This window comes from Melanostigma gelatinosum, assembly GCF_949748355.1.
Source record: "Melanostigma gelatinosum genome assembly, chromosome: 3".
NCBI classification, from domain to species: Eukaryota; Metazoa; Chordata; class Actinopteri; order Perciformes; family Zoarcidae; genus Melanostigma; species Melanostigma gelatinosum.
In genome coordinates, this window is record NC_136636.1 from 5,328,747 (window position 1) to 5,349,384 (window position 20,638).

The 20,638-nt window shown below is 43.7% G+C and overlaps 1 protein-coding gene across 1 annotated transcript in view; it reads right to left on the bottom strand.

Annotated features, from left to right (window-relative positions):
* Nucleotides 1-936: 936 nt before the first annotated feature.
* The window catches only part of cntn6 (contactin 6), a gene marked incomplete at its 5' end in the record, with an annotated part of 35,077 nt that continues 15,375 nt past the window's right edge, over nucleotides 937-20,638 (bottom strand). The window contains 12 exons of the mRNA XM_079265844.1: nucleotides 937-1,078; nucleotides 1,938-2,106; nucleotides 2,957-3,069; nucleotides 4,215-4,395; nucleotides 11,001-11,116; nucleotides 11,220-11,454; nucleotides 11,832-11,902; nucleotides 12,480-12,629; nucleotides 14,597-14,755; nucleotides 16,671-16,788; nucleotides 18,898-19,070; nucleotides 19,679-19,806. Of these exons, the coding sequence (XP_079121970.1) occupies nucleotides 990-1,078; nucleotides 1,938-2,106; nucleotides 2,957-3,069; nucleotides 4,215-4,395; nucleotides 11,001-11,116; nucleotides 11,220-11,454; nucleotides 11,832-11,902; nucleotides 12,480-12,629; nucleotides 14,597-14,755; nucleotides 16,671-16,788; nucleotides 18,898-19,070; nucleotides 19,679-19,806 (1,702 nt within the window). The 3' untranslated portion in view covers nucleotides 937-989. The remainder of the gene's footprint in view (nucleotides 1,079-1,937; nucleotides 2,107-2,956; nucleotides 3,070-4,214; nucleotides 4,396-11,000; nucleotides 11,117-11,219; nucleotides 11,455-11,831; nucleotides 11,903-12,479; nucleotides 12,630-14,596; nucleotides 14,756-16,670; nucleotides 16,789-18,897; nucleotides 19,071-19,678; nucleotides 19,807-20,638) is intronic.

The following is a 20,638-nucleotide window of genomic DNA, read 5'->3' on the forward strand; positions in this document are numbered from 1 at the left end:
TTGTCTCTGCTCTCTGTGCCACCAGACTACTTTGACAAAATGAGCAATTTTACCGTCCGGCACTCAGGAGTTGCAGGCCCATCGCCGCCTCGATCGGTTAGTTTGTGTGTGTTATTGTGTGACTTTGGTGTTTTAAAGGGTTAGATCAGTTCCACCAAAGTCACACAATAACACAAACAAACTACTCGAGGCGGAGGTGGACCTACACATTTTGACTTCTGTGAGGGAAAATTACAGTTTTTTGTCCATTGAGTCTGGTGGCTTTGAAGAGAGCTCAGATAACACAGTTCCCCGTCAAAAGGGACGTGTGACGACAGATAAAGTGATGAATATATTCTAAATATCGCGTACACTTAAAGTGAAGGGATTTCTATAAATGTCAAATTATTCCTTGAGTTATGTGGCGTAATTTTGACTCCACCACCTCCAATTTAACTTTTTCTTCATATAAAAGATAAACACGACATCCAAATAATGAGGACAAAGTAAATACATATTAACTGAACTGTTAGTTTTCAAATTGCATATGTTTAGTATGTGAAGTACGTGAAACTTGTATCTTTCCATCCGTAGCATTGATTAAGGTCACAGCAAGTCAAGAAATGACTTTGAAGTTGAGGCAAAATAGGTGGAAACAGAAAGTGAAATGGGAAAACTGGGACACGAACGGCCCTGTGCTCAGGCTCGTCTCAGATAAGAAATTCATCTTTCCATGTTTATCATACTCGTGCATCCTGGTGGATTGCAGCGGTCCTGAAAATAGGCAGATGAAAATGGTTTTGTAACCGTGCTGTCGCCTGTGAGTAACAGTCCAGCCACATATTTGTGGGCATTTGACAAGCTGTCAGAGCGCTCCCATCATCCAGTTTTGGTTTGCACACCAGTGGTTTCGAGACCGGCTAGTTATCTTGTTATTCCATAGATCGGCCATGTAGAAGAGAATCGTAAACATAATAATGTCCATAGCTGAATAAAAAGGCATTAGAAGCTCACAAAAAGAACATAAAAATACAAAAAAACATCATCAAATGGCAAATCCTCCTGGGAACTGGACTCAGACACGCATTTGAGTTAAGACCTGGAAAGAAAAGAGAAGAAAATATCTTAACCATGGATCATTGTATGTGTGGTCTAAATCTCGTTTAAATCTCACTTGTTTTAAGAGTGGGGACCGATGTCAAAGATGCCATGGCTGCTTCAGTATGGCATTCAAAAAACAAATAAAATACTTTAGTTCCAAATACATTATGTACCAGTTTTGGTGACTGTGGGATGAGTCCTAGAAATTTAATGAATAAACATTCAATGTTGTACTTTTTAAAAATCTCATATTTGTGATGAAGCACTTGAACTATCCTCGGTATTGTAAAAAATGTATTTGATTGGCATGGCATATGATTTAGTTTTTACGTATAGCCTGTTACATTATAAATAAACAAAAATATTATTCAAACAGATTTTATTATTATTTATTATTTTATTTCAGAAACCTAAAGCATAAAAATACTAAATTCAAACACTTTATTTCGCCTGGTTATTGTAATAAATAATAAAAATTTTGTTTTCAGGAAGTGTGATCTTGAATCAGTCTTTCTATTTGAGGCACAATATACAGTCGCCTGTATCTACATTGTGATACAGTGCATTCTATGTTCATGAGGAGTGCATGTTTCAATATGTTGAGCAGCAAAGTCGTGTGCCTTGGGAATTTCATCTCCATGAGGCTGAAACTTGGGACCAAACCGCTGTCCTCGAGTATGTCGCAGTCTTATTGCAATTCACATGTGTATTCTGAAGGCCTTGTTCAAGCTATACGGTGAAGCTGATAAACAGTATCAGTCACGCGGGATTAGTTACACAGAGTGCACCCATTCCACCGCCTCTCTGCTTCATTCCAACTCCAATCATCTGCATGCCGCAGGCGGCTTCAGACTCACTGGACATCTTTGGTATGTGGATGGGACCACTGCTGGTGCCATCGCCCCCTTCCGTCAGAGCTTTGATCTCAATGAGGTAGTCCTCTCCAGAGGGGATTTGCAGCTCCACGCTGGTCTTATTGGTTTCCAGTACGGTGGTCCTGCCGTGCCAGTTCTGACGATACACGACCTGGAGGAGGGCGAGGATCCTGGGGTGAGCATTTCATTCTCCAGTCGTAACAGTCAGAAATGAAAACAGGACCGCTCAGCAAGCGGGAAAGTATGACTTCATCCAACATATTAAATTGGCGTGTGAGAAACAAATCAAGTTCCCTTAAGCAGGAGACCAAATGTTGGTGATACAATCCCTCTGTAGAGGAGGCAATGAATTCAATGTGCTGCTTTTTTGGCCCACTGACTCAAAAGTGGAGGAACATATCTTCCCAACACGACCTCAGACATCCTTTTTACACATTTACTCATGTAATTTCATCTCCATGCAAAATGCAGCATCATGGTTTATTTCATACTTCAAAAGCACAGAGAGTTAAACAGTGAAGTCAGTGTTTAACAAGTGAACAAATGGTAAGAATCTTTGTACTTTTGATTCACAGCAATGCCAAATTATGAAAGCATTCATGTCGACAGAAACTGCGCGCTCCCTTACAACAGAGCCTTGACAAAAGACTTATTAAACGAGCAGGGCCGCATATCTCTGGAGAATGCATTTTGTTCAATATATTTGTGGAAAGCATTATCACATTTCACATAAGTATGCAAAGTGGATCCAATATGAGTCATTGTTGTACTGGTTGGAAGAAGCCGAATTCCTTCTGTGGTCATGACGCCTTTTTCGTTTTATCACCTGGAACCGATCTTTTCATTTTGAAAGGGCCAGACAGGGCCAATCCATAATGTAGCACTGGAGCGCTGCGCTCTATCTTTCCACTGCGACGAGAAAGCCATTTATTGGGGTGACAGCTGAGGCTCTATTTGTTTCTCCACTTCTGGAGTTTCTGCTATCACTCCGACAAACTCACCTTGTATCCTGTCACCTCAGACTCATTTTCCATCGCCTTGACGTGTTCCCAATTCAGAAAGATCTTAGAGTTGGTCAGGTTCCACTCGATATTCCCTGGAGGCTGACTCGGAGCTGCAAGACGTGTAATGATGTGGACACGAGGTTCACAAATGAATGCATAAAACGGTGCCGTCACCAACAGTGTTCTCTACACTTACTCTGCAGTCGGTGTTCTTATAACATCTGGGGTCTTATTTATATCAAGTGACAACCTTCGGTTCTGAAAAGCTGAAGCGATTCTGTCTAATGGCCAGCAGGGGGCGACTCCTCTGGTTGTAAAAAGAAGTCTGGCTGTGAGAATATGACTCTGCGTCTCACTTGATTTATTACCACGGTAAACATTGTGAACATGAGTTCATGAGTTTCAAGTCTTCTTCAATACAGCATGATGTCCATTCAGTACATTATGGTCCCTTTCAGAGTCAAATGGACCATAAAGCAGGGTACGCTTTGGGGCGGGGCTACCTTGTGATTGACAGGCAAGTACCGCTACATCCCTTCTACTCTTCAAACATGGTCACTTACTTTCACTGGTTGCAAAAAGCCAAGATGGCGACTGCCAAAGCGCTAAACTCGAGGCTTCAAAACGTCTTTCCATAGATAAATGGGTGACGTCATGACGACTACTTCCACTTCTTGTACACAGCCTTTCATTTATATTCCTTATGGATGCACAAAACTGGGCCTGACAAACGGATGAAGAATGTCCTCACCTGTGCGTAAACTCAGACCCATGCTTACGCACATTTTGGAGACGCAGATGGGGAGGTGGTGAATTGAAGCCAGATTGTAGAAATTAAATTTCACTGAATACCAAACGACAATTATGAATCCACGTTATCATAAATAAACAATCAAATCAACCAATGTTGATTGATACTTGCGTGTTCTGTCACTATTCTATAAGCACCTTTCAATTGTAAAAGATAGAAGCCAACTCAAATCGAATATGTATTTGTATGTATTTGTACAAACATGTACAATATACTTGAATTAAAATAACATGAGAATGAATCGTCCAGTCACAATAGCAATATCCACAATGTGTTTCCGCCTGTAGAGTATAAATGTCATTAAAGTCCCAGAGTCTCAGTTTGTCCTCATAGCCAGTAGAGAAAGGAGAAACGTCTCCAGCGACCAACAACTGAAGGTCATTGAAGTAAAAGGCAAAAGCAAAAAACAACAACAACACTTTTGTGTCTTGTGTGCGGACTCACGTGGTTTCTTGGTTGTGTTGTTAAAAGCGGGGCTGCAGGGTCCAAGTCCAGCGCTGTTCTGGGCTCTGACTGCGATCAGATAGGCCGTGCTGCCCTTCAAGCCGGAGAGCAGAGCCGTGGTGTCGATAACCCTCACTCTCTCTGCCTCACTCTGCTCGGATCCTTCCTCCCAAAAGAGAACCTGGACCAAAGATACCAGGGTTACCGCCGACACTCAGCCATGTTTTTTGACATCCTCTGTTTTCCATTACCGATCCATGAACCGGTACAAATCTGCGACGCGGTGGAGTCAAGTCAAAAGCTTATTTTATTCTGCCAATTCCCTACTGAGAGTCTCACAATGTAGGCTTCTAAAGAGGAGTATTATTCTAGAGTGCATATGGGTTGTTACAAACTGGCTGAAGAGACGTGATAACAAGCGCCAGGGTTATAAAAGAGAAATTGATTAAAACCAAAGGGTCATCGAGGTTTAAGTCTTTAACGCGCTGAAACAGTCATTCTAAGGAAATAAAAAACAGAATTCCACACGATCAGCTCAGCTACTGTCGGTCCCCTGAGGCATTCCAACTCACATTTTTAAAAAATGGTACCGTATCTGACAATCAGCAATACCAAACGCAGCGCCGGGAGAGAGAAGTGCAAGGATGAGGAGCTCGTCAAGATTCTGTGTTCACAGTGAGATCATTTATGACCCTGAACACGAGACCGGGAACACCAGACAGGAACGTGTCAAACAGATGGTTTTTGAGAGGAGCTGCACACAGGTTTTCAGGGATCTTGCTCGTGGAAAGGCAGATTTAGCGACAGGGCCTGTAGTTGCTGATAACAGATGCATTGTAAGAAATTTGAGCAAAGAACTGTTTAGTAGATATAATAAAAGTGTTTAATAATTAAGAATTCATAATTAGTCATAATCATAAGTGTATTGGGAATGTATAATTAAGATAAACATAAAGGGTTGTAAGATTAGTAGCTAATAAGACATGAAGCTTAGCTTTTATACTGAAGGATTATAGAAGGAATTAAGCCATAACTGAGAATTTGAATGTGTGAGCTGCTCAGGGAGAGAGAGATGTGGAGATAGGCGTTTACAGAAGTGTATAGGGAAGTTAGCCAATAGAAATTGAGATAGACGGGAGGGGAGGAGTCGCGAACGAATATGTGGGTGGTTTAATTTCAAGTCTTTTGCTCTCTCGCGTGATGGCTCTCAGACGACGGACGTGTTTTTTATACCTGAGAAGCTGAGTTGAGTTTTTTGCAAACGGTGTTTTATTGATTTAATATTTCATGAAATAGTGTACTTCACTGTAAATAATGTACTTGCATCAGTGGAATTAAATTCACTGTAAACCAGTTTTGGTAGAGTTATTATTCGCAGCGTGTCGACTGTAAAAGCAGCGGACACACGTGTGCTCTGGCCTTCTCTCTGTGGGGTGAGTTTCATCCTTCACAGCATCTAGGATGGTTTTTATTTTTAACATCAGCAGTTTAATTATGGCAGTTTTACCAGCACTTGGGAGAACACCTAAAAAACCTGAGCGGAAGATGTTTTAAACATTGCATCTGCTATCGAAGCACGCACGCACAGCGCGATGAACGAGGGGGATGTGAGGAGGCTGAGGCTGTCTTGCTGCATCTTAAAGTCTTATGGAGATAGTGGCAGAAAAGTGCATCATATCACCGTAGTCATTTACATATTGCTTTTATACAGCCGAGCTTCAATTTTTGTATTTAACTTGAATGGATGACTAGCTTACAGTGTCAAAAAGTACAGTATCAGCATTGTATGTGCTGTGCCTACATTTTGAGTGAATGGCCTCTTTTTCTGATGATATGCAGATTAAATAAGAACTGAGATAATTATGAAAGAAACAGAACGAATTAGGTCTGAAGTTAGCACTGGATTGTTTTGCAAATAAACCTACAGCAGAGTTCACTGAACGAACCTCACGACAGCTGAGGGCACCGCATATGTGAAATGTGCATTGTAATTTAGGAAATCCTTCCAGGAAGTTGTAGAAAACAGCATCTGTTCTGATGTCTCCCGCTTCCTATTTTGTAAATTGACCGTTTGTTAAACTCCTTCCCCAAACAGCGATTGTCCAATGGGAGCTGAGCAACTGTAACTGGGAATGACAGACGGCGTGTGCATGGAGCTGTGGTAAAAGTGATACTCTGAAAGAGTTTGGAGATGTGGGTCTTATTTTACAGCCTTTTTAAAACCTGAACAACTACAAGAGCCAAAGTGTTAGGAATGGAATAAGCTGTTAAACATCTGCTCTTACGAAAGCCGTTAGCGTGCCTGGCTAATGAGTTAGGGTTGTCCGCCAACCGAAAGGTCAGCGGTTCGATCCTCGGCTGCACCGTGTCCTGTGTCGAAGTGTCCCTGAGCAATACACCGTACCCCTAACTGCTCCCCTGGTGCCTGTCTTTGGCAGCCCACTGCTCCCTATATATATATATATACAGAGATGGGTCAAATGCAGAGAATAATTTCCCCACTGTGGGACCAATAAAGGAATGTTTCTTCTTCTTAGTCACGGTAGAAAGCTAGTGCTACTTCCAGTTAGCACCTGATCTGTTAATTCACTACAATATTTCAGGGGTCAACAGGTGTTTGAGTCATTAGCGCCTCAGTCCTGTAGTTGTTAGTAAATTTGACAAACTCATACAATTGAACAGAAATCTACCCCGTCTTTTAACGCGCTTCCAAGTTGCTGTTCGAATGATATCAATTTGACAGTCTTTTTGTTATTTCTATATTGTCCCAGGCATTGTCAAGACTTTTCACACTATACTGCAGTACAATATCGAAGTATGTTTGTCCTGTCCTGACAATCTGGTTTTACAAGCTGTCTTATTTTAGTTTATATTGCGCTCAGTGTTTTAGGGCCGGTTGGAGTCCGGGCAAATAATGGAGCTGCCGTGTGTAGTCTGCTGGGTGCGACTGCTCTGATAGACTTGGATAGGGCAGGAGGGCAGGAGGGCAGGAGGGCACTTTCGCCCTGGGGGCCCCGCTTCCAGGTTAATCCCGCCATGCTCAGAAACTTTCATAGAGGCGTATAGTTCTGATGGTAAAGCAGACAGAATCAAAAGTTCAAAGTGTTGAGAAGATAGTGTTTGCTGAAGTATTACACTTTCTCAGTCTGGTATCACTCGGAGCTGTATTTAGGTCCAGGGGCTCCTGCTACCTTCCTTCATATCGAGCCTATGAATCACAGTCTCTCGCCATTCACATCCAGGCTCAAGTGCAATCAAACAAAACCGACTGAGCTACAGAGCGACACCTCCTGAATATATTCACAGTCCATAAATGACTTTCCAAGTTTTGCAATGCAATGAGCAATGGCTTGCTTCGTCATAGCAGCGGCGAAGACTTTGAGGGTGTTTTCTTCATCCTTGAACAGTTTCTCGTCTTCGGTCTCATTGTGTTCCCCACTCCTCTGTACAGAAGGGCTAGAATGGCTGAAATTTAGCTTTCCTAACTAGCGGGTTTGCCATCGTAGACCAAGCCGAGCCTGCAGATCGACAATGTCTCCCTGATGTCGAATTTTTTATGTTAAGATGTCTGCATTCCTCCTGATGCAAATTTTAAAAAACGCACTACAGGAAGGCACTCCTTATTTTGTTTCGTCAACGCTACAACTACATTTCATCGCGCAACTTCGTAATCCAAAAGCTATGGTTTTTTTGATGCAAGGAAGTGATGTGGGAGACAACGCTGCACCAGTAAAAGCTCCAAAGCGTGTGGGGAAGAAATATGACCCTGAAAACAATTTTAAAAAATAGTTTGCATAATAAGGGCAGTGATGCTGGATCCGAATCCTGTCAAATGGTGCGCTGAAACCATCAACGCTCCAGAGACACTTACACACAAAGCGTCCGGGATGTGTTGGGAACCCGAATGAATATTTCCTTGGGAAAAGGTTCGGGCTTCAGGCACAATAGAAAGTCATCCCGACATTAACAACTCAGCCAAAAGCCACTTCCACAGCGAGCTGCAGTCGATGGTTGCTGCTCGTGTAGCTGGTAGCAAGAAACCCTTTACGGCCACAGAGGAGCTTTTCTTGCCAAGCATTATGGACATGTGCCAAGAGTCTCTGGTTGAGGCAGCTGCAACCAAAATCATTCAATACCGCTCTCTCCCGTGTGTCTCACTGAGGTAAGCAGAGTATCTATTCCGGTCTTTACAGCTGACGGTTGCATGACACATATGTAGAGCCCAGTTTATTCATTATTTTTTCATGTTGTTGTTTTTTTGCCCAATTTATTTGGAAAGGCAGTCCTGACATTTTTTGAACAATCAATATGGCCTGAACATTTCAAGCACACTTCACTGAAATGAAAGGCGCTGCTGCCAAAGCAACCAACTCATGACCAGCTCTGCTGGGACAGATAGGCAGAGGCATACGAGCGCTCTCAAGGCTCTCTGCTCCACAGCTGGCTGTTCTTTACTCCTCAACCTGATCCTTTATCATGAAATACATACAGGTATTATCGTGATAGTTTACTTCATGATGAATAAAAACAAATAGAACATTGGGTCTATCCATCAAACAACACAGCTAACGAGGCCAAAACATCCGTTTTTGCTAAAACGCAACCACACAATGAAACATGTTGAACGCATGTCTCAAGTCTCACATGAAAACATCAGTCAGAAAGCATGCGTCCTGTGTTAAACACCAGAGCAATCACTGCGGAAAGATTCTCCAGAAGCAAATCACTTGCAACCGGTTCTAAATAGGGATTGCTTCTTGATTCCCAACACTAAGGGCCACTGATGAAATACATTTTGTCCGAGCACTGTGTTCTAGCAGAGTGCATGGACAGGACATTCTGTATGGGCTATGCTCTCCGGTTTCTCCGTCTCCCTCTCTTCTTGGCTGGAGTGAGACCTCTAATGAGGCTGTGGGCATCCTCTGCTGGGACATTCGGCAGCAGCTACAGAGGGATGTTATTTCTGGGGTTCATCCAGAAGACTGCGGATACAAAAGTTTAGAGTCCAACGATGTTTTAGGACTCCGGAACATCGGGTATACTTTTCTCCCCAGAAAGCCACTGTGTTACTTGTAACGAATTGCACAGTTCTGAATTTTTTCTGGAACGAGTCCAATCGAGCCATATATGAACCCCAATAAACTTAAATGGCCTCTATGATTCACGGCATTTCCATAATTTAGGGATGGCATCCACCCAACTCTCACAATGGCTGAGCCGGCGGCTAACCGCTAACGGTGCAAAAAATGGCAACAGCGCTGAAACAGCCAACAGTGTTGACCTGAGCGGGATCGGAGGGTGGGCGCTACGCTTCGGTGCTGAAACACATTCGTTTTCATTCCTCGGTGAGCAGTTCCTGCACTTCACCTTGAATGGAATAACCTCCATGAACAACAGGTTCGCCCCCGACACCTTTTAACATTGTGAGCCACTGCAGTCTTCTTCTGCGTAGATGTTGCACTTATGTAAATAACTGCATGTGGATGTGTAAACAGCTGTTTGACATTTGCAGCTTAAAACGTGACAAGCCGTCGCTTTTGCGCGTACAGCTTGTTTCCACTGCCCCTCCAAGTGGCCATCAGTTATTGCGGGTAGAAGTGCCGGTGCACCTGGTGACCATTCCCCTGGCAGCTCCAAGGGAACAAGTGTACCGGAGGGATGAATAGGTCTGAGTCAGGAACAACTTTAGGCTATGTGGGGAACCGGCCCTTCCGTGAAAACAATCTTTGTTGGGCTCGGATGTGAAAAATGACTGCGGTAGTTGGGCATAAATCGGCCAAATCAGCACTTGCATTCTGCAAGACTGTACTTTATACTATTCGAATATATATTCACAAAGAGCCAGTTTAAGTTTGTGATACGGAGGCATACCGTTTACTTACACACTTCACACCTTGAGATATTCTTCTTCGTACCACCGCTTAATTGCCCCCTCAGTCTAATTTAAGAGTGAGTCAAATTGTCACTGGAGCCAATATCTAAATAAATGATGCCGTTAAAATAGAGTTTCTGAATGAGACCATGCTTTAAAATATAACACATTTTAAACCCTACTATTTGGAAACTTTACGAATATGAATCCAACAGTGAGATAACATATCTCTTTGTATTTTTAGATATAATTATACAAATAATAGTAACCAACACATGTATATTGAGAAGAAGGCGTAAACTTTATATTGGAGCAGACTTGTAAAATGTGTTTCCCTATTTCAGCATGAAAATTCATGCAAATAAACTCAGCCAAACTGCTCTGTCTCGCTCCCAAACAAGCGGTCACGGTGCATCAAACCCCTGTCTCATAACAATGTTTGCACCAAACACTGGCAGTGACCTCGAAGCCTCTCAGTAGAAGTCACGCCACCTGGGAATACCCGGCCATATCAAATACCTGGGGTTCAGGAGAGACTGTTATTTTTATCTAGGTTTTCCACAGCCAAAGCCCAGGGGAGTGTTTGTTGTACTGGAAAGTGATGTATGATGTTCACGCTTTCTTTTATTTATTTATTATTGCGAATAGAGGCTCCCAGACAGCCTTGGTATTGAGGTCTTGTGGAGGCTGGAACAGCTGCCAACAGACCTCTTCGTCCCCGAGATTAGCCAGTGAAAAATCTCCCGCTCCAACACTTGCAGTATTTCAATGTCAGAATATTTCCACGTTGTCGCCACCGGCGGTTCTATTCAAATGAACGCTGGCTTACTGTACTGCCAGTCATTGTGGGATTAATCTGCTCCTTGTTTGAATATTCCTGCTGGCACTATTATTGAAACTATTATTTTTCATACCTCATACGCAATGATCTTCCCGCTGACGGACCCGCTGGGAATTGGTTCCCAGTACACTTCGATCTCAGAGGCTGACACAGCGCGGGCCCAAACTCTCGATGGCGCCTCAGAGGGCTCTAAATAGGAGAGATCATGAATTATGCATGTAGGCAATTAAGAGTGCATTTCTTGAACACGATCAACTGTATTTCTGTTCACAGCGGGGGGGCAAACACACACCTTCCTCTGCAGAAAACACTGTGTCGACGGGGCTGAACGGCCCCTCTCCCATGCTGTTGTAGACGCCAATTTTCACCTCGAACTGGGACAGGGCTGCGATGCTGTCGTTTCTGTAAATATATCTCGACGCATCCGGTGATGCCAGCACCGTCTGGATCCAGGTGCTGCTGCCAAGTGGGCGAAAAGCCACGACATAGCCAAAGTCCTCTCCGCTCTGCTGTTCCTCTGGAACGGGCTGAGATAGGGCCACAGGAAAGTTACGCCTTTGACCCAAACAACTGTGAGCAGAAATTGAATTGGGGAGTTGTAAAAAACTCTTTTTTTTTACGTCCAACAAAGTCTCGAGCCAAATCTCAGCATCTCTCAGCAATCTTTCTGCACTATGAGCCACATCCAAAGAATGTAAAGTTGTCACCTAGCTCTAGATTTACACATATGAAAGTTGCTCCGTATCTTCACTTTGATTTCGGCAGCAGGAGGGGGCGAGCACGCAGCGAATCAGAGGAGCTCTGCCTTGAATTAAAAGCCGTTCCACTGAGCGCCAGGCCACCGCGCTCCCTCCGCCGGGAGTCACAATGGATGACCACTCAGGGATGCACATGATCCTCTTACCTCCCACGTGATGACGAGTTCTCCCCGAGCTCCTCCGCCGCCGCTCACATTAACCGGAGCAACCTTGGGAACTAAAACAGGCACAAAGGAAACTTGTCTCAGGCAGGTGCTGAGGATTCTGTCAGGTGTTAAGAGGAGGTAACAGCCGCTCCGTAGAGCTGCTCATTCGTGTACAACGGGTTAATCACACAGCTGAGGAATCAGCTTTTGTGTTGACAGTGGCATTGCCACCCGCGTACGCTGACGTTATTAGTCGAGCACCGTATGTCGGCCCCGTGTCTGAGGCACGACGGGGAGACTTGTTCCCTTGTGATTCAACCAGCGGGACGGAATTACCAACCAGCTGAAAATAGACACATCATGCCGACGCCTCGAGCGTCGATAGGTCACTTTTTTTTTTCTCTCTTCATGCAGCTATTAATTGTCACGTTCCAGAGTTGTGACATACACGAGCTTTAGCGTGAAGAAGTGTAATTTAATTTCCACTTCTTTTGCATGCGACTGAGTAATCAAAGCATTGGCACGAAAACGATCGGCAGATTCGGAAAAAAAACCTCACAGGGAGCACGGGAGGAAACCGATAAATCACATTCTCCAAGTGGGGCTGATCCATTTGTTACCAAGAGAGACGACAAACTGAGAGGATACCTGCTGCTTCGGTTCGAATCTGTTGCGATGGCGTACCGGCATCTCCCACGCCAACGCCGTTGATTGCCACCACCCTGAATTCGTAATCCACCCAGGGGTTCAAATCTTTCACTGTTGCGTGCATCATCTGTCCAGGCACAGAATCAGGAACTAGGATTCAAGAATTTAGAATTGAGATGCGTTTCTTTTTAAGGCACATATTTCCATTTTGTCTCCAACAAATATATGAAAAAAACATGACACAAACCAGTGAAGTACATCAAAACGAAGTGGTGACATGTGTTTTACATGTGTTTCTGCAACTATTGTGGATATTGCGCAGCAATGTCTCCATGTCGTCATGCAATACACACACACACACACAACACATTAAAGGAATAAACAGAATTAATAAGCTCTCAGAGGAGGTCGCTTCAGTTGACGTGACCGCAATCGGCTTGTCGTGTTTAAAATCGCCGTCTCTCACATAGAACTGTAACTTTAAATGAACTGATGTTGAGGTTACAGAAGGATACAACGACATTAGAGCAGAGGAATGAAGAACTTGTTTTGCTTTAACTTATAATTACCAAGTAAATGTTGATTGCGCAATGTAATGGCTGTAGAATAATGACACCATCTGTTTGGAATGCTTCCCTGTGAGCCTCGCTTTCACCGTGCACTTCGGTCTAGCCTCCGGGTACGACCTCCCGGGACAATGAAGCCTCCCTTCACGGCACCACGCGAGCGCGTAAACTATTCAGCGACCGGAGAGGACGGCACTTTGGTTTGTCTCGTTCATAAAGTTTGGAGAAAAATGAAAATCGGTGGTAACGCCACATCCTCCCCCGTTGACGGAGGCGTCAAAGAAGGCGGTGATGTTAAAACCCTCGGACGGAGCGCTCCAGGACACGAGAGGCTTCCAAAACGACATTCAGTTGGCTTTCTTTCTACTCGATCAGTAAGTACCAAAACATGCTCACTGATTAAAACCACCGGGCGGTTCACTCTGCTGTTATCGGAGCACTGTGCTGTCGGTGGTTGCGAGGCCCCGACAGTAATACCACTTGGAAACGCTGCGGGGGGGAAAGACTGGAAGAGATGTTTATTGCCACTTTAATGATTACCGTATTTCTGACAGATCGTCTGGTAAGTAGAATGGAGTATAAGGAAAATGAAGAGACGGCTGATGTCTCTATATATTCTCCACTTTATATAACCGGTCGTTAACAACCGCTATCGCAGAGGAAGAGTGCACATCAACCCATAAAGGCAGTTTGAATAAGCTGGGATACAGGCTTCCAACGCCATCTCAGCCCTTGTTAACAGAGTAGAGTGTGAGAATACTTTGTGCATCCCCTGTAACATCACAAAAACACACTTACTGCAGTGCACGTTGAAAAGCCTCTTTGACGTAGTGTCTAAAAAACTCAATGTTATTATTTTAATAATTTGAAATACCCTTTGTCAGCCGTTTCTCTAACTGCTGCATTTGTAGCTAATGCAAAGCCTAACATTGACATATGATCAAATATGACGCCTTCTTTTTTGTACTGGTATTGACCCTTTTCTTTTGGTTTGGTTTATTTCCAAAGGGTTTGGTCATGGCAGGCTCAAATTTATCCAAAACTGCACACATAGCTGTTTGAACGAACGGAAGCTTATTTTTAGTTGCATTATGGGAAATGTAGGATCCAGAGTTTTGGGAGCTTGACCCATACGAGGTACTGGTCTGGATATCTCAGCACTTTGATCATTCTTTTTCAGATCCGTCTCTTTGTGAGTCCCTCAACCCCATGAAACTGCAACACCAAATCGCCGGAGTTCCCCTTTAAGGGATCCATGATGTTTGCTTATGTTATGTGTTTGTGTAAAACTGGTGAATTATTGTCAGATTTTTTAACTCTCAAAAATCTGGATTGGCCTCAAAAGTCCAATATCGGGTAGCTTCTACATGCTGCTAGTTAGATCCTGTGTAAACTTCAGAATGGTAAAAAGAGCCTAAAGTGAGCGACTTCAACAAGAGGAGCCTTTGTTCTTCAAAGAGAGTAAAGTCTCCTGTGACCACAGGCTCACATATTACAGTGTAAATCCTCAGTATTGACTTCCATGCATTGAAAATAACAAGCAGCCGTTACCTGTTCTCACAGTCTGCCAGCCGACAGAGAAGGGGGTCCTGGCCTGGACCACGTACATGGTAACAGGACTGTGATTGTCAGGTCCGGAGCCCCAGGACAGTTGCACAGCGGTGTCGGTGATATCGCTCACGGCCAGGCCCTCCGGGGCGCCAGGGGGTCCTGCAACAGCCCGAAATGAGGCCAGACGACTGCATCAGCCTCACTGTACAAACGGCCGCCGAATCAAAAGGGAGTCACTTCAGGTGAGCGCGGCGGACTCGGAAGTGATTCGCAACTCGGCTCACGACCTCGGTGTACGGCAGGTGGAGATATAATGGGTTCTATTGGGAGTGCCAGTCTAATCAATACACTGAACAGTGCAGTTCACTGAGGTTAGACCATCTACTGTTTACTCACAGAAAGAGAGCAAACTGAGTTTTTTTTTTTTTTTTTACAAAGTGTGAAAGAAGTTGTGTTCGGGAGAATCAAGAAGTCTCGTCATGTGAGAGGAACTATTTATTTTCCTGGAGACACGTGTGCCTTCACCCAGAAAGAGGAAAAGAAAAAAGGCTCTCGTTGTCCAAACTAACGAACCGTGATGAGAGAAATCATTATTTCCCACTGACATTATAGCCACTGGTAATGACGCGGGATTTACAGAACACAAGGCGGGATTTACAATTGAGATCTCATTGAAATTAGGGAAAGCACGAAGACGAGATGAAACAAACAGGCCGGCACATTTCCTGCTAAACCCGCAAATCTGCAAAAAGTAGCCCTGAGCCCTCAGCGGGACTACCTGCTGCTGGAAGAAGATGACTGGGTATCAGCGATGCTTGGCTTCAGATTAAGCGCACGATCCCGTATGTAAAAGCCGTAGCCGTCTGACTTTGGCTGCCGGCTCTTGATCTCACGCTTCTGAACCTCCCAGACAACGGTGGTTTATTTTCCCTCTCCATTTGGTTACCCATTTCAGTCATGGGTGACTGGCACAGCGGTTTACAGTAAAAGGGATCAGGCCAATAGAGTGACTGGCAGAGAAAATGAGAATTCAGCACCTCGCCTCTCCGATATATACAGGATATACACACACACACATATATATATTCCATGACCTTTCTGGAGCATGCTGTGGTGCGCTGTGCCTTCATGAATGAAGACAGCAGCTGCCTCCGCACACACTACCTCTCACTTTCAGGACTTGTCTTTGTGATATCAATACAAGTTCAAATATTTTATCAGCCATCTAAATCCTACAACGGAACTTTAAATTGTTCATGGCGATGTAAATCCCAAAAATTCCCAGGGGAAGCTATGGCTGCTTTGGGAAAAAAATAAAAAATAAGTCTGTGACTTAGAAAGTCAGGACAACATGAAACATTGAATCAGTCACGATCGATGTTGAATTCGCAATGTCTACGTGGGAAGTTTCATTTTATCGCGTGTATCGAGAGGAAACTCGTCTGAAAGTGACGCTAGAGGGGCAGCCAGAGCGTCAAAGTTTGAAGCTCAGGGCCGCTGACCAAGCGTCGGTATTTCACGGTAACATTAAGGGAGAATCACACTCACTGACGAGCTGGAAAGAATGCAGCAACTTTAAAATAATGCATCAAAAGTCACGTGGTTCCCTTGAAATAAAATCAATCGCTGATCAACCTCCGATATGTGTGTTAAGCTGCTTAAGTTAGCCACGTTATCACATCAAACGTGTCCTCCACGGGATATATGGCGTTGAAACCTTTAGAAGACGGTGTTTTTACTCTTGCTGGTCTCTGATCTTACTGGATAGCCCCGAAGCTTTCGGAGTGACTTACCTGTATCTCTTTAACTTGATGATCACAGAGCCCCATGGGTTAAAAACTGAATAAATTAATTTCAAAATGCTCAAGGTTGTCAATCAAAAAGTCTATTAAAGCCGTTTTTCCTCCGAATCCCTCAAAACTGACATCATGGTGCTGCAGCTCTCATCTGACAGCAGTGAGTTGTGTGCGTTACGATGTGAAGGAAAACACACACACACACACACACACACACCAAACAAGAAATTGAAAAGCTCCATAGAGAGTGCTACAAAATGACAAGTGAAGAGGTGTACCTCTGACAATTAAGTCTGCTGCTGCTGAGACGGTGTCAACTTCAGTGTGCACCATGCACACGTACTTTCCAGAATGCTTTAGCTGAATGTTCCTCAACATCAGGTCACCTGCAAATCCCTGATGACAAAGACACATTGGTATAAAAGCCTCGCAGAGGAAGAAAAACAGCAAAAAGTGGCAAAGTCAGAGTCAAAAAAGAAAAGAAAAGAGAAGTATGGAAACTCCTTGGAGCACATTCAATTTCTTTCTCAGTCATACGCAGTAAATCCTCCACAGGAGAATCTTCACCGCAGGACGAAAGAAGAAAAAGATGACAAATTAATTCAGCTTTACATTGTAAGGAAGGCCAGATCTGTTTGTTGTGTTCATATTTTACCCTTACAGCTCAGATGAACGCCTCAGACAAGAGATTGTTACGGTTACTTTTAGTATTTCACTGCTGTGCGCGCCCACACACCCGGATGTCTTTTTCTCCAGCAAAAAAATACAGCGATTCAGAAACCGACCCCCCTTTTGTGTATCAAACAAAGGCGAGTTGAGCAGCTGTCGTGATTATGTTGGCCGTGGAAGTGTCAGCGCTGCGCGGGCGACTTCAGTGGAGCCTGGTGGACACAAATGTGGTTGTTACGAACGGAGGAATTGATTGATTCGCTCGTTGGAGAAATGCAAACCCCTGTTTACAGGTTTTCGCCCTTCAGACGCGCGACACACAGTAACATCTGCTGGCATCTGTATCGGACCCTGATGACATCATTCAGCGTAAAGAACGGAGGCGATTCAAAAAATGTGCCGAGCAGCTCCCCCAAAAGTTTGCTCATTAAAGAAATAGTTGAACATTTATCTCTGTCCATTACATTTTTAGCTACAGCCAGCAGCAGCTTAGGTTAGCATAAATGCTAAAAATGGGAGAAAGAGCTATGTTACCTCTAAAGCTCACTATATAACCACATTATATCTCCTTTGTTGATTTTGTTCATAACCCCTGCCTCTGCAGATTGTTGTGCTTTTCCCCCTGTTTCCTGTCTGGATGTGTGCTAAGCTAACCGGATGCTAACTTTAACCACAGACAGACATGAGAGTGGTATCTTTTCATCTCTCGGCTCTTCAAAGCGAAGAATATTTCCCAAAATGTCGAACAGCCAGATGCGGCCACTTCCTGGCATGTCATTATTACATAACTTTATGTGCTGATCAAACAATAAGGGAAATGACATCGTAATAAATGAGCTTTGGAGGCCTTAGATTACCGTAATGCACGTCATACTGTTATCACCAAGGGGAAAAAAACCCTGAAAGTTGTATCAAAAAACAGGAAAAGAGAACATCTTACAACAGTGCTATATTCATTACACTGGCCACCTGCTAAATGGTTTAGAACCTTCAAACCGCTCCGATTGCGGATCTGAGTGTGTTCCATACGGTTCACTGAGGTCGTCTGGTGCCGGCTTGCTCAATGGTCCAAAAATTACTCACAAAAAGTTCGGCGATGCGGCCTTCTGTTGTTATATGGTTTGGGAAAAACCTATCTTGACAATGCAAGACAAGCAACTTCTGTTGATAGTTTTATGACAAAGTTTAAAACGTGTTTTTATGATCTTGTGGAGGATCTTTCAGCCAGGAGGCCGCTGTTTGTTCCTCGTGACTTGTGTACTTCAGTAACACTTCCGTAGTTATTTCAACCCAAACGACGATATTTTCCGACTGTTTTGTTGCATAAACCTAACGAAGTATTTCACTTTTTTTTTTTAAACCTAAGTTTTCATAATCTTTTCCTAAACGTAACCAAGTATTTCACGACATTTTCCCAAACCTAATTACATATTTTAAGACCTTTTTCTAAACATGACTACGTTGTTTTGTTGCCTAAACCTAACCGAGTTGTTTCCTGTGAAGACGGAGGTTTATTTTGAAAGGACTGTATGCATGGAACGAGCGGAGATTGAAACGTGTTGCTGGCTTTTGAAGGAAAAAGCTCGAAAAATTGCCTTTTTTACTTTTCATGAGATATCATAAGAACCGTTATGCGAGTATACGTTGCACCATTAAATACGTTTATTTTAAATCCAGGGTTTGAGGAAAAATGTGATGGTTAAGAAGCACTCAGGAAATAGCATCGCTTCAACATCAGCTCTAGCTTTTAAAACAATGATGTCGGTCAAATACCTGGTTCTGATTGTCCCGGCCTAAAATCCCTAAAGAACAAGCATTCAGCCGTATCATACATACCCCTCCAATCATCTCAAAGTGCTCCTGCCTGCTGAAATCAATGGCTTTCCCATTGAAGAACCACTTGAAGATGGGAATCAGGGACGAATCACTGGACACCTCGCATGGCAGCACGATGCTCTGTCCCACGGTGGCGTCCAAACTCAAGGGTGGGACTACGATCTTGGTCGGCTCTACGGCATCATGAAAAGAAAAAGGGAGAATTAATCGTTACTGTATGTGCCGCTGTACATCTATAAAATCCAACAAAATGAAGAACGCAATAAAGCTTAATTTGCCCAGGACAGTGGGACAGATTCTGCTCTATCAGTGTAATTAAGTGACCTCAAATAACTTCACTTAGGAAGCGAGTGCCTCTCATAACTCAGTAATGAATAATTAAACACACTGCAATCACAATGTCAACTAGAGAGGGGAAAAAGAAAAAAAGAACTCCCACTCTATGATCATCATTATTTAAAAACCCAAATGTGAAAGTGCTACAGCAGCTCTTTTTTAAATTAAATGTCAGTGTCAAAATATTCCTCAGTCACAGCTACAGACGGCGGCGGTTTGCCCCACTCCGCTACATGCACAATAACTCACAGCTGACAAAACCACGGGTGACTTATACGTCTGTCAAACCGGCGGGAACATAAAACGGCTATATATTTCATGATCAATTTCATGCTTGAGCTCGTATTTTTCCCCCTTTTACAAAAGTTGAAACCCTCGGCTTGAAAAGGTGCAGTAGTAAAAGTGTGCGGCGAAAAACAACAACAACAACAACAACAAGACACACCTTTCACCAGCAGCGTCCCGGTGCTGCTGGATTTTCCAAAATGGTTTCTGGCCGAACACGTGTACCTGCCTCCGTCCGATGTGGAGATGTTGGTGATACGTAGCGTCCCATCCGCCATGATAGTCTGTCTGATGAGAGGGACAAAGATGAAACGGTCCAGTTCTCAACTCGTTAGCCGTTAACGGAATGAAAAGTGACGATAAGCATCAAATTAGAAACTGCTTCCTGGCCGGAGATACGGTGTCATTTGTCGAGCCGTTTCAACTTCATCATTTCTTTTTCCCCATTTATATTTTTGAATGAAGGCTTCAGAATCTATTCCAAAAGTCTGTTTGCACGCCTCAGAAGATAACAATTGTCTTAGCTGAAGCAGAACAGATTTGCTGTCTGGTCAGCACAGTATTGACAGCGCAGCAGCTTAAATGCACATATTAATTGGATACACAGCGGGCCACCAGGGCCGGGCGGCGATAGGAGGAAGAGGAGGAGGAGGAGGAGGAGGAGGAGGAGGAGGAGGAGGAGGAGGAGGAGGAGAGCGGCACTAGAGAGAGCTAGAGAGAGAGGGCGATTTAGAAGGGGATCTTTACCTGCAGCCTTATCGCTCGGCAACACGTGGAGATAGCATCAACATGCTGTAAAGCCATTTCTGAATAGTAATAGCATGGAGACATACCGAAGCATCGCACGTGATAAAAAGAAAGTGTCGGGCCGGTTCTCATGGGAGGAATAAAGTGGGAGTCTGAACAAAAAGTGTGAAAGGAGTTTTGACCCCCTTGTGGTCTGGTTGTCGCAGCTCGCGGGTTACTTTTATGAACTACATTTCCCTTTTGTTGTTACAAGATTCTCTGTTGAAAATGCAGCCAATTAAACCAGTGAAAAATTAAAGTGTAAATATGTGAACATTATATGAAAAAAATATTTATTTTAACTTAAGGGGAGATATATGGAAATGTGCTCGTG